At 41.4% G+C, this 14555-nt stretch overlaps 1 protein-coding gene across 3 annotated transcripts in view; it reads left to right on the top strand.

The window, feature by feature from the left end:
• The window catches only part of Anln (anillin actin binding protein), a 59713-nt gene extending 57747 nt beyond the window's left edge, over positions 1–1966 (top strand). For all 3 annotated transcript variants that reach the window (XM_031343022.1, XM_031343023.1, XM_031343021.1), the window contains one exon: positions 778–1966. In XM_031343022.1, the coding sequence (XP_031198882.1) occupies positions 778–901 (124 nt within the window). In that variant the 3' untranslated portion in view covers positions 902–1966. The remainder of the gene's footprint in view (positions 1–777) is intronic.
• The last annotated feature ends 12589 nt before the right edge of the window (positions 1967–14555 follow it).

The raw sequence follows: 14555 nt of genomic DNA, 5'->3' as shown, positions 1-14555 counted from the left end.
TGTTCTTAGGCATATGGAAAATGTCAGTGAAGCCAAGTCTATCACTAAGTATAAACACCAGGCCACAAACAATTGAGGAAGGGCTTATTTGCCTTTCCCTTCCATGTCACAGTCCATCACTGAGGGAAGTCCGGGCAGGCACTCAAGTAGGAACCTGGAGACAGGAAAGGAAACAGAAGCCATGGAAGAACACTACGCACTGGCTTGCTCCTCATGGCTTGCTTGTTATACTTTCTTGAACCCAGAATACCTGCCCAGGGGTAGGACCACCCACATTAGTTCTTAATCAAAGCAATGTCCCCACGGAGTTACCCTACAGGCCAGTCTGATGTTTTTTCTATTGAGCTTTCCTTTTCCCAGGTTACCCTATGTCAGGTCAGCAGAGACTATCCAACACAAATGCCCAAGACAAGCTTGAAGTCAGTCTTCAGTTGTGATTAGAGCTGGAGATTAGAATGTGACACAATCTTTATTCACCAGGTTGTTGCTGAATATAGATATGGGGATGTGTAGGAAGTCACTCATTGAGACTGAGATTCCATCTCAAAGAAAAGAAAAGAGAAAAAAGAAACACTAAGAAATTAGTGTGATGATTAGTTAACCCAGTTAAGAATGATGGTACACCATTATACAGAGAAGCACTCCCTTGCATAGCTATTGGTAGGCAGCAAGTCTTGGTTCGTTGAGGGATTTTTGTTTTCCAAGCAAAGGCATTGGGGGGAGGGAGGGCACACATGGAATGGTGTGATGGAAGCCGACCTCTGTTTGCCCTTGCAGGAACTGGCTCTCTGCGGATACTAAAGAAGAGCGGGATCTCTGGATGCAGAAACTCAACCAGGTTATTGTTGATATTCGCCTCTGGCAGCCTGATGCATGCTACAAGCCTGTTGGAAAGCCTTAAACCGAGGGAGCTTCTATACCATGGAGAGACTTTGCTAGCTGTGTCAGAACGTGTCTTAAGAAGACATCGTTAGAAGCACCAGATTTGCAAGTTGTATTTTATGCTTTAAATATAAAAGGGTATGTGCAAATATTCACTACATATTATGCAGTATTTATATCTTTTCTATGTAAAATTTCAGTTTGTCTTGTATTCATACATGTTTGACAGTCAAATATTAACAATATTCATGAGAATTGCTATTCATGCTAAATATAACATTAAGAGTCTCATTTATTTTATGAAACCTCACTAGCCAGTTATTCATGACAAAAAGTACATATTATAATCAAGTTCCAAATTGTCCTTTGGAGCTGTGGATTTTAAGGTATTAAGGTCTCCTGTAGGTCACAAACAGAAACATTTCAGGATGTGTTTAGTAAGGAGATGAGAAAAGACAACAAATGCTTACTAGTTTAAGCTAGTTGGACCTGCTTTCTGAAGAGCCCTGTGACACTAACATTTGGGGCTGCATATTCTATACAGAAGCATGAAAAATCACACAGCTCGCGTTCACTCTGATCCTAAGTGTGCAGTGCGGGGCACATTTTCACAGTGTTCAGGCTTTACTATAGTTATTTTCATATCGCTTAAAGTCCTCATATTAACATATTAGCTTTTTCTGTTACAATAAGAACGAATGTAAATTGAAGAACACGTACAGAAGAGCCTTTACCAAGCTACGGGGACGTCTCCTTTGCTTCCTCAAGTTCTTGTCTTACGTCCCTTTCATGTTTATCTATGACACTTTCTACAAATCTGTTTTGAGATCACTGAAAAATATAGTAAGCTATGTATTACCTTTAAAAGCCCAGTACCTTCTTGCAATTTAAAAATATTGAAATGCATGGCTTCAGTTTTTAAATAGTTTATATTTCTTCTCTGACTGTTAATTATTGATGGATTCATTTATAAACACTAAATTCTATCACTTGCTATTATATTTCTTACTCATTTAAATGTAGATTTTTCTTATGTATATTATAAAAGTATTTTATGACATAAATAAATAATTGTACCTCTGTGTGATGTATTGCTATATATGTCCTGGTTGTGTGGGGGACATTGTGACACTACGCCGTCCATATCTTCATATCTAGCGTAGTCTTTGTCTTACTGAATGTTCCTGGGGTTGGTGTTACATGAGCAGGTATGTAAAGGACCCTTTCTGGGGGGTTCAGCAGAATGTGGTGATGAGATGCACATTTGAGGAGGTGGTGAATGAGACTGAGTGGTCAGCAGCTAGAACAGGAGCAAGTTGAGAGAAGTAATGAGGTGAATCTTTATACAGGTCGGTAGAGTTGCATTTACAAACAGCTCGAAAGCACAAAGAAGTTCTCGGGCTTACCTTTTCACTTTTCACAGCACAGACTATGAATAGTCCTTACAGACATGTACAGGCTTCCGTTATACAGTACCCCTTAAAGGTTGTTTCAGTTTATATATGAAATTCAGTTTTAAAGTTTATAATATATGTTCATTACTTTTAATGGTTAGTGAAACAATCTAAAATCACCTGAGTAGGAAATATTTATTCTAGTTTAAGTTGGTCTGTGGGCATTTCTGTGGAGGATTTCCTTTTTTAATTTCTATATTTATTTGTGTGCATGAGAGGCCATGTATGAAAATATAATGCAATCCATTATTATGTATAATATGTTAACATATGCTAATATATTATAAAACTCCATTCTTACAAATAGTAAACACAAAAGTTAAATACTTATGACATGATAATAAAAGAATTGATGTGCAAAATATAAAAGACTGGCTGTCCTTGAGCATTTATCATGAGGTTATCCTTGGTGTTATCATGTATTATTGACCACCCTAATGAAATGAACATTAACGGTTCTGGAACAACATTGCAAGTGACAGACCTGTGTAAGCAAGCCTGTGTTCTGTTCCAGAATCCACATGTTTCACTATTACACTGTGATAGTTCTCAAATTACTGAGTAAAAGAATATTTAGCCTGGGTAAATAATATTACCAGTAAGTGCAAAGTCCCAAACAAAAATCCAAAGATCCAGCAAATGTAAAAGTAATAAATTAAGCTGGGCGGCAGTGGCGCACGCCTTTAATCCCAGCACTTGGGAGGCAGAAGCAAGCAGATTTCTGAGTTCGAGGCCAGCCTGGTCTACAGAGTGAGTTCCAGGACAGCCAGGGTTATACAGAGAAACCCTGTCTCAAAAAACTGGAAAAAAAAAAAAGGAATAAATTAACAGAAAAGCAAATATAAATGGCCGCTCTTAGTGAGGATAGAAAGCAATACAGCTTTCTTGATAAGAGCTTCTTAATGTAACTGGTTTGGAGAAGTTTGAAAGGTTAATACCTGAGAATCCATAAAGATAATCTACAAACCAATACAATGAAATTAGAGCATATTTTTTCTACAATATACTGCATAGTATAAAAAAAAAACACTGAATTAGGCCCACACATCTGGGGAAAAATTGGGGTGTGCTGTCCAAATGAAAGTGCAGTATACAGTTACATTGACAGTTGATAAAAATATGAAAGGACCACCTCCGTTCTCACGGGGGAAGGGGAGGGATTTGCTTTGATATCAGGCTGTACTTCTGGGCTATTTCATATTGTTTTGAGAATTTTTTCATTGTGTTGAGTATTTGCATTTGATATTTTATAATGGACTTGGGAAAACTTTAAAAATTACAACTCAGAATGAAGAATTGAGTAAGCAGTGAGCCAAGTGCAGAACTGACTGAGACTGTGTGGTTGGTATGTTATGGTTATAAAAATATGTTCTATGGGGTTGTGGTGAGGTATGGGGGAAGGGGGTGCCTCAGTGGGCCCATGCCAAGGCATCCCCCTCCCCTGAGGGACCAGCCACATGACAGTATAGTATAGAATAGAGTTTTTCAGGGCATGAGGACTGGAGTTAAGAGGGTAGTAGAGACAGAGAAAGGCAGAGAGAAGGAGAGAGTAAAGAAGTAGAGGCTGGCCATGACCACATTGAGAGAGGCAGGAAGAGAACGAGAAAGCAAAGAGCCCAAGAGGGCAAGAGAGAAGCAAGTGGGAAGCAGGAGCAAGAGAGAGAAGGGCCAAGCAGCCCCCTTTATAGTGGGCCGGCCTACCTGGATGTTGTCAGGTAACTGGGAAGGAGCATACCTGGATGGTGCCAGGTAACTGTGGGGTGGAGTTTAGACAGAATGTGAACATTCCTGTTTTGGTTTAATTAAAAAAATAAAGATTAGAAAGAGGTGATGGTGAAGCAGGATCAGGGTCATCGTGGTATCTGGCTGCTTCATGCTGACATTGGGGCGACGTGTCTCTAGGGAACCTAGAAGGATGGGTATGGGGGATGTTTGTCCAGTCTTGGGAGAGTTGGCTCTTTCCTTGCTGCCCAGGGTCTTGGGGCTGTCTGAGGACAGGTCAGAAGGAACAAGTCTAGTAGGAGCGTCTGTGTCTATGACAGGAGATGGGGCATCTGGAGGTTGCTTCTCTGGAGTGTCCTAGATAGAGTAAGTGCCTGGACTTGACAAGATGTTGAAACACATTATTATATATAAAGAATAAGATTAAGTACATTTAGGAGAAAGAAATTTCTTTCTTAAGATGAACATTTGAAACCCAGAAGAATCCCACCCTCTGGAATAGGTTAGGCAGATGTACTTAACTGGATGGAGCCTATTTGGTTCATGACAGGTGGATCTGAGTAGTTTTTCTGTAGCTTATAAGTTTATAAAAGAGATAACAACATGAGTTAGCAACATGAGCAGTCAGATTGTATAGTGGAATGTTTTATTAGAGTTAGGCAAATTTATAGGAACTCAGATAATATTAGAACAGTGGCATAGCAAGAAAAGAAAATATGAAGCATTTAATTAATGGAAACAGAGTTTAAGTAAGGAGATAACATTACATCTGTGAAAGTTTTTTTCTAGCTGTCAATGTAGTCAGAAGCCCAAGAAACAAACAAAAAAATCTACCAGTTATTTTAAAAATGACAGAATCCACTAGCCAAGAGTTCCCATAGTATCTATGGCAACTTAGGCAGAGTCAGTCTGGCTTTCAAGCACAGAAGATGCAGGACTTTTTCTCTGTGGAATGGTTACATGTGACATGAGAAATGACTTACCTTTATTTAGCCAAGTCATTTGACTCAACACATACTGCTCTTGAACCCAGTACCTGGGTACAAGTCCTAACATCCACATGGGGTAGCTCACAACCTATAGCTCCAGCTCCAGGGGACTCTACCCTCAGGTATACATAATTGAAAATGAAGTACACGAGCAAAGCCTATAGACCTGCTCTCCTTTACTCAGTTTTCTCACATAGTTGTATAATAATGTAATTTATATTCTTTGAGTAAAATATATAATAAACTTTAATATTTTAAATGTTGAAAATTCTAGATGGAATTATTCCACTTATTATTAATGGTCAGTGTACTAGCTGGTTTTGTGTGTCAACTTGACACAGGCTGAAGTTATCACAGAGAAGGGAGTTTCAGTTGGGGAAGTGCCTCCATGAGATCCAGCTGTGGGGCATTTTCTCAATTGCCCCTTGTGGGTGGTGCCATCCCTGGGCTGGAGGTCTTGGGTTCTATAAGAGAACAGGCTGAGCAAGCCAGGAGAAGCAAGCCAGCAAGGAACATCTCTCCATGGCCTTTGCATCAGTTCCTGCTTCCTGACCTGCTTGAGTTCCAGTCCTGACTTCCTCTGGTGATGAACAGCCATGTGGAAGTGTAAGCTGAATAAACCCTTTCCTCCCCAACTTGCTTCATGGTCATGATGTCTGTGCAGGAATAGAAACCCTGACTAATACAGTCAGCTACACATTTGAAGTAGTTAAAGAGTAAAACTTGATGAGGAATGTATCTTGGGCTGGCTCAGCAAGTAAAGGTGTCCAATGGCACCTGACAGCCTGAGTTTACTCTTTGGGACCCAGATAGTGGAAGAAGAGAACTGACTCCTCTTAAGTTGTTCCCTGGCCTCCACACTTGCTCCTGAAGTAGAGTAATGTAGAAAAGACCATTTATTAAATAGTGATTTATGTAGTGATTCACTGTATTGTTTATTGTCAAACAACTTCTAATAGTGCCACTCCCTGGGCCAAGCATATACTTGGTGCTGGTCTCTTTTTAATCATCACTCCTAAGTTCTTAGCTCCAGCTAATCAGCACCAAGTGTCCTAGTAAGTCCTCCTACTCTTGACTCTACAGCCAGAGCTCCATGGCCAAAGCTGCACATTTCTGCTACTTGCTAGAACTGGAAATGGCCCTCTTGTTCTAGATACCAGCTCCTTCAATACCTAAGCTTGGTTGTCCTGGTACTGGCTGTGTAGACTGGCCTTGAACTCAGAGATCTGCATGCCTCTGTCTCCAGACAGCTGGGACTGAAGGTTTGTACAACCTTGCCTAGACCTCAGCTTTTCTTTACCTTTTCACAAGATCTTTATTAGGTCTGCATTGTAGTTCACTCCAGATATAGTTAAGTTAACAACCAAGAATTGCCATCACAATCCATCCTTTTGTTAATTTGACACAACCATGTCTCCTTATGTCCAAATGAAAACAATATTGCTGGGCAATGGTGACACATGCCCTTAATCCCAGCACTTGGGAGGCAGAGGCAGGAGGATTTCTGAGTTTGAGGCCAGCCTGGTCTACAGAGTGAGTTCCAGGACAGCCAGAGCTACACAGAGAAAACCTGTCTTGAACCACTCCCCCACCCCAAAAAAAAAAAGCCAACAACAACAATAACCAGTTAGGTCATATTAACATCTAACATGATATCCCTTGTTCAACCTCAAATGCATAAGCAATTTACTCTTTGTATTTTCCTTTCTAAGCTTGCTATGCTTGATCAAAATATTCCTCATAAGTGTAAACTAGGTTTGGTTTTTTTTTTTTGGTTTTTTTTTGTTTGTTTGTTTGTTTGTTTGTTTTTTGAGACTGTCTTTGTCAATGCAATTAATCTAAATCTCTTGATTTTAGCCTCAGGCAGACCCCTTGGACAAGAGCAAAAAACAGCCACATTCTTCACTAAAATATAACAAGAAGAATCTCTAGACAACATACTAAATCTTTTCTCTGAAAGCTCTTGCGCCAGGCCCCCGAGTTTAAATCACCCTCAGCACCAGTGTCTTCCACATTCCTCCTAGGATGGCCAATAAAGTCCCCAAGTCCACATTCCTCTAAACAAAAGCATGTCGGGCCTATCACCTCAATACCCCAGTCCCTTGTACTGATTTCTGTCTTAGATAGGGTTTAATTGCTATGAAGAAACACCATGATTACAGCAACTCTTATACAGGAAAGCGTTTCATTGGGGCTGGCTTACAGTTCAGAGGTTCACTCCATGATGATTCATGGCAGGAAGCAGGGCAGTGTGCAGGCAGACACGGTGCTAAGAATTCTTAAAGGGCCACTTGAGTAGCAACTGGGGATCCTTTAAAATGCCAGGCACCCAATATAGACCATACTACACAGCTTCTCTGTGTCTCTCTGCTCATCATGCCCCGCTCCCATTTGTTAACTTCACATGGGGTTACACTTCACAGCATTGGTTTTCAACCTCTGGGTTGAGACCCATTTGGGGTCAAATGACCTTGTGATAATTACATTATGATCCATGACAGTAGTGAAAGACCCCTGGGGGAGACCCCCACTCAAATCTCGGGAGGACGTGCACCCAAGGAATCACAAGAGACTATCTTGATGTAATTACAAGAGGTATTTTTTAATGTCAGGGCACTCTGGCTCGGCACCACTCCTATCTCACGCAGGAGATAGTGGAGTCGACCACGAGGCTTAAAACTTAGGGGTTTATATAGGGAAAAGGTCTGGGGAAACAAAGGGATCAGTGTGGTCATACATGATTGGCTAGTTCAAATATTAACTATTACGTGCAGAACAGAGTGGAAAATTCCTAAGGTTGGTGTTAATCTGAGTCAACAAAGCATCTGACCTTAAACCATATCTGAGAGGACCAGATGGTCCATTACTTAGTGTCCGCCAGGCACGTCTTTGCAGGCCTGGGCCTTGGACATGTCCTCGTTTGCCTAGACATGTTTTCCTCTCTATGTTTATAGTTTTATGTCTTCTTGACCTGCCAGCTCTTATGATATCTAACAACTTGCTTGCTCCTTCCCAGGCCTATGTGGGCCAGCTTGTGATGGATTCTTAGGCCCATAACTTTTCTTCCTAGTCAGCACAGGTCTAAAGCTTTAATTTTTCCTTTCAGTAGCAAGATTACAGTTATGAAATGGCAATGGAAATAATTTTATGGTTAGGAGTCAATATAACATGAGGAACTGTATTAAATGGTGGCAGCCTCAGGAAGGTTGAGAGCCATTTCTCTATAGCCATGATTGGCCTAGAACTCACAATGTAGTTTAAACTGGCTTCAAACTTGCAAGTATTTTGCCTCAGCCTCCCAAGCACTGGGATTAATACTCGGGCCATCAACTTTCCCGCCTGTTTTTTTTTTTTCTTCCCCAGCTATGTGTCTTTGTGTGTGCTTAGTAGCTTGCACTTGTGACCCAGAAAATGGATGTGGAGTCCTGGTCTGTGAAGGGATTTTGACTGGCCTAAAGATGGCTTGCTAACCCAGGAGTCAAGATTCCCAAAGCAGCAGCCCAGACGCTTCATCCCTTCTCCACTCCTTTCACCTTGCTCCTTCAGGGCTCTCTTAAGGTAAAAACATGGGAGCATGCATAGAGCTGGGTTCAGATCTTACCTACAATCCTGATGTGGTGGCTTAGACCAGGTTGGCCTCTGGGAAGGGTGATATATGAAGAAGATGGGTTGTCCCAGAACAGTGTGGTGCATAGAGAGAATTCAAGGCCAACCTGGGCAACTTAGTGAGACTATGTCTCAGAAAAAAGAGGGAGGTAGCTGGGCGGTGGTGGCACACACCTTTAATCCCAGCACTTGGGAGGCAGAGGCAGGTGGATTTCTGAGTTCGAGGCCAGCCTGGTCTACAGAGTGAGTTCCAGGACAGCCAGGGCTACTCAGAGAAACCCTGTCTCGAAAAACCAAAAAATAAATAAATAAATAAATAAATAAATAAATAAATAAATAATTTTTTAAATTTAAAAAAAGAGGGAGGTATCCAGTTCCGTAGGACTTGACTGTCAGTTGTGAGGCCCTGGGTTCCATTTTCCATCACATCTTCATGTAACCCCAGAGCAGCCAATTTTCCCTCTTGAGTTTATGAGTTCCTGTCAACAACTATGTTGAACAATAGTAAACAATCACCTCAGAAGGCCAGGGGCTCTTTTAACACCAGCTAGCCCCTCCTTGTGAGAACTGCAAAACCAGAAGATGGGTGGAAAAGGTAGTACTGGTCACTGCCAGAAAAGGGAAGTTGCAAACCAGGAAAGGTCTATGGTAGGTGAGTCCCACATGACCCGCCACTCTGTGCTGGGATGGTCTATGGCTGGAAAGGCTGTGTATACACTAGGATTAGAAGTGCCTCAAAGAACATGGAGACATGGGGCTAGTGGTCTCCAGTTTCCATAGATCAACTGGAACTAATGATCTGGGGGATGAGGATCTGTGGAAGGAAGAGAGGTCTATGAACTGTGATAGAAAAGCTGAGGCCCCCTAGGAAGGAGTTGAGTAACTAAGGGAATAGGCAAATACCTGAGGGAGGAGGCCAAGGCCTGAAAAATGGGGTGAGAATCTGAGAGAAGAGGCAAGGACTGAAAAAATGAAGCTGATGCCTGGGCTTGTTGAATGTGATTATATCTCAGGCAATGCATGCCCATTGGCTTCTATGAGCTTAGTATAAGGCTTATGTAGAAACAGGTAAGACATGGGATATGAGCTAGACAGGCCCCTGACCACTCACCAAGGATCCAGTTGCCTCTCAGTTTCAATCTTGTCTTCACATATGATTTCCACGCAGTAGTGTCCTTATAGATTATACAAAAGTAGAAAAAGGTTGACAGGAAGCCAAACTAGAAAACAAATCCAAGCCACTTCTGGCATCCTTAGTCTCAATCCAGGGCTGGGCCAATCCCATTTCTGGCTCCTGACCAAGGTTGAGTTGAGGTCCCAGTCTCTCATCTGCCTGGCCAGTTTTTATCTCCCATTGTCACCATCCTCTGCTATGAGAGGTAACCCTAACTGCATCTAGGGAATTTAGACAAGGACTCAGCTTTTACTGAGTGGAGTCATCAGGAATGTCAGTTCCAATTGGGCCTATCCAAGGGACCTAAAAATCTATACCATTTATACAATAATAGCCTGGTAAAGTAAGGAAAGGATGCTTTTGGTGCCTGAATAGAGACATCAAGAAGGGACAAAGGCAAGAGAAGAATCAAGGAGAAGTGACATTGATCCTCTGTGAACAGAGGAAATGACCATTGTGCAGAGAACAGGTATGGCTTCATGCAAAAGGTTAGCACTGTAAACTTGAGGGAGAGAGCTAGACCAAACTGCCAAAGACACCAGAATCTCGAAGAGAAGCAGATGACCCGGAGAGAGGCTGGCTGTATCCTCAAATACCAGAAACAGAGGAAAATGAGATCTCAACCCTGCAATGAAGTATTCCTTCCTTGAACACTGTAAACACATAGGCTTAAAGAAGAAAAGTGATTTGGACAAGATAGAAAAACTCAGTCAACTCCAGATACAAAAATCCCAACACAGAAATAAAAGTCATGACATACCAAAATAATGTGTCTCCTCCAAAAACTACAACTTCCATAGTAGCGTTTCCTAGTGGTATTACATGGAAGAAGTTATAGACAAAGAATTGAGAATGATTCTATCCATGGTCAAACAACTGGAACATGCCAAAGACCATGAGAGGTATGATGTGAAGAAGTCAATACAAGCATGAAAATAAAGTGAAATTTTGAAGAAAACCCAACTTAGAATGATGCTGGAAATGAAAATCTCAAAGCAATATAAAGCTTCAGTGGAAAGCCTGAGCAATAGGACTCAGCATGCCAAAAACAGAAAACCAGGGATGCAAGGAAAGGCTTAGAAATTGGATGGTTCAGTAAAGGTCAATGAGAAAATTTAACACATATATATGAATAAAATATGGAAGAAATCTAGAACCAAATAAAAACACCCAAGTGCCAAATTATGGGTGTGGAAGAAGGAGAAGAAACAATGATGAAGGCATGAAAATATCTTCAGTAAAATCATAGAATAAAATTTTCCAAACCTAGAGAAAGAGATGATACAAAACCAGAAAAGGAATTCTCCATGACAGAATTAAAATATTATAAAACAAAGAAGAAAAGGTTACAGAAAGCTGCAAGGGGGAAAGGTGGAGACACTTATCAAGGCAGGATATGAGAGTGACACATGATTGTTCAACCTTTAAAGTCAGAAGCGCCCAGAGATGTGGACTCCAAGTCCTGAAAGACCAAAACTGTGAACTCAGGAAGACTATCCATTAAAATTGAAGAAGAAATAAAAACTTTATCAGATAAAACAGGCTAAAGAAAGTTATGAGTTTAAGGCCAGCGCTACAGAAGATAATGACAGGAATGTTTCAATCTGGAGAGAACAATTAACAGACCCAAGAGGTTACAGAGAACAACAATAACAATAACACATGTCAAGATAAGTAATGAAAAGAGATTGGGGAAGATGAAATAAAATAAGCAAAATGACAGGAATCAATGCACATTGCCAGTAATGACTCTGGAGGTTTGTGGCCTTAATGCCCCAACAGAAAGACATAGACCCACAGACTGGATTAGAAAGTAGGATCCATCTATCAAAGGCAAAAACCTTCTTATGGTAAGAAGATGTACAAGGGTATTCCAAGCAAAGGAATCTATGAAATAAGGGGTAGCTGGTTTAATATCAGACAAAAGAGATTTCAAGCCAAAACTAGCCGGAAAAAGTAATGAGTTACAGTTTGTACTTATTAAAGGAAAAAATAATCAACCAACATATAGGACAACCATAAACATATATGTCCCAAACAAAGGGGCACTCATGATCATAGCAGAAACAATCTCACACCCAAAATCATAGATTTATCTCAATGCAGTAACTATGGGTGATTTCAATACCTTTCTTGTCCTGTGATTAGGAAATTCAGGGATTGTGGGTGGAACAGGGAGTGAGGGAATGGCCAACCAATAACTGGCCCAACTTGACACCCATCCCAAGGGCAAGCACCAGTCCCTGACACTATTGATGATACTCTATTATGCTTGCAGACAGGAGCCTAGCATGGCTGTTCTCTGAGAGGCTCCACACAGCAGCTGACTCAGACAGATGCAGACACCCACAGTCAAACAGTGGGTGGAGCTTGGGGGCTCCTATGAAAGAATAGGACAAAGGATTGCTGGCCCCAAGGGGGATTGGAAATCCACAGAAAGACCAACAGAGTCAACCAATCTGGACCTTTGGGGTTCTCAGAGTCTAAACCATCAACCAAAGAATGTATACAGGCTGGATCTAGGCCTCCTCGCCAGTGACCAGGAGAAGTGGAGCCCCTGGACTAGGCACACTCACCTGGCTCTCACTCCACATCTTCATGAATCCTGATTGCTTGCTCAAGACTCAGCAGTAGCATTCACTACTCAGTCTGGCGAGGATCAAGGCCCAAAGTTAATGGGAATTGGAAGAGCATGTTCAAACCAGTCCCAGACTCACCTTACTCAGTGAGGACTACATTTTCTGGTGACGGTCAGAGCCCGTAAATTTCCTTTACTGATGGCTTTAACTTTTTTTTCCATAGAGAGGGTATCTTTGCCTCTTGTCAGATCTGACTTTGATTCCCTTTCTGTAAAAATGTGGAATGACCAGAAGGAAACAATAAAGAAGGGGAAGGGGGAGGTATCCAGAGAGAGCCTTGTCCTCGTGTGAGATTTGGGGTATTGGTCTATTGTAATCTGAGTCTGTATTGTTTTAAACTGTCCTATTAGTATTTACTGTAGATTTGGGAGTTAGAAGAATGAGTTTCAGCATCTAGGACACTCAGTGTGTGGGATCTCTGCGTGTCGTATGCCTTTGCTCATTACCGCCTCTCAGATTTGTGCAGTATAAAACAATATTGCATAGATTTAAAATAAAACCCTAAAACAAGTTCTAGGCACACCCCTATGTTTATCTATATCACTTTAAGACAAAAGCCCATCCCCAGTAGACACATCATCTGTATTAATGGCATCTACATTCATAAAAAGATGCTTCAAATCCATTTTTGTCAGTGTTGGCAAGCATAAAATGTGTAAAAATAACCAGAGGAATGGAAACATGTTGTATCCATGTGGGATTAATTTCATCTGTTTCAGTTTTTCCCAACTTGAGAAATGCAAAACATATCATTGCTTTTTGAATGGTTGTCTTTATAATCCATTGCATTAGTTTTGATTTCTTTATGTGAATATTACAACATTTAAATTTATATTTCTGGGGATATATCTAATATGAAAGCTAGGGGTGAAAGACTGAATTAAGAAATTTGGAAAAAGCATGTTAATGGAAATGCATTAATGTATAAACTTTATTTAAAGAAGGCATAGGAAGTCTCTGTCACGAGCCAGGAAGGTGGACTGGTCAGTTCCAGGAACAGGATAGCGGTCAGCTATTAAGAAGATAACATTGCCCAGAATAAGGAACAGGACAGCGGTCAGTCATTAAGAAGATAGCATTGACCAAACCACATTCCTCTAGACAATGAGTGAGCAGAATGACTTCCTTGTGAACTGACTCAGCTAGGTAATGGGTTCCTTTGGAATTTTCTGATGTTCTCTTGTTATGTTTCCCTGATAACCCTTTCACCCCCCTAGTTTGTGATTTTTTCCCTTTAAATACCCCTTACTCCTCGTGCTCATGGTCGAACCCCTCTGGCCTGCCAGGCTACGACTTCGACCCCAGATCTGGAATAAACCTCATGTGATTGCAGCAAGATAGGTCTCTCGTGAGTTATTGGGTGGTCGTGTTTTCCAGAGACTTCAGTAAGGGTCTCCCCAGCTATGGGGGTCTTTCAGGGGAAGGCCATCAGGGAAAGGAGGGGAACTTACACTTTAAGACATTTTATAATTTGTCCCCCACTTTATTTGTATCAGACACTGGAGTTTTAGGGGATTGCTGCCCATTTCGAAGGTCAGGCTTTCTCCTAAAAAGATCCACGTTGGAAAAATGTGCATGGAATTTATAAACCATTTATAAATGCTTCTCATTTGTGTATAAGATAGATCTCAAAGTAACTCATAAGATGATATAGCTGAGGGATCAGGAACTAGACACATCCCTGACAGACTGAGAGACAGAAAAGGGGGCCTTAAAGAACAAAAATGACAAATCTCTGGCTTCTTCCTCACTGCCCCCACCTCCACTCTGGCTGCAACGACCCGCTTCTGGATGTCTGGATCAAGCTGGTCAGATATGCTCAAGACCAGAGAGGGATTTGTTTACCTATAGCTATGGGCCTCTAAGATACTCTTTGTCTAAACTGACCAAGTGTAAACTAGGGGGACTCATGCTTGGCCACCAAAATAATTCAAAACCCAAGCGCTGGGGGTGGGGGGTCGTTTTCAGCTTCGGTCTGGATGTGCCTGTCTATGTTTGTGTGGTTTGATTGTTTGTTTGTTTGTTTGTTTAGAGACAGGATCTCTTTGTGTAGTCCTGGCTCTTGGAACACTCTGTAGACCAGGCTGGC

This window comes from Mastomys coucha, unplaced genomic scaffold (assembly GCF_008632895.1).
Source record: "Mastomys coucha isolate ucsf_1 unplaced genomic scaffold, UCSF_Mcou_1 pScaffold23, whole genome shotgun sequence".
Taxonomy (NCBI): Eukaryota; Metazoa; Chordata; class Mammalia; order Rodentia; family Muridae; genus Mastomys; species Mastomys coucha.
The sequence above is the reverse complement of the archived record's forward strand: the minus strand, read 5'-3'. Positions and strand labels throughout refer to the sequence as shown.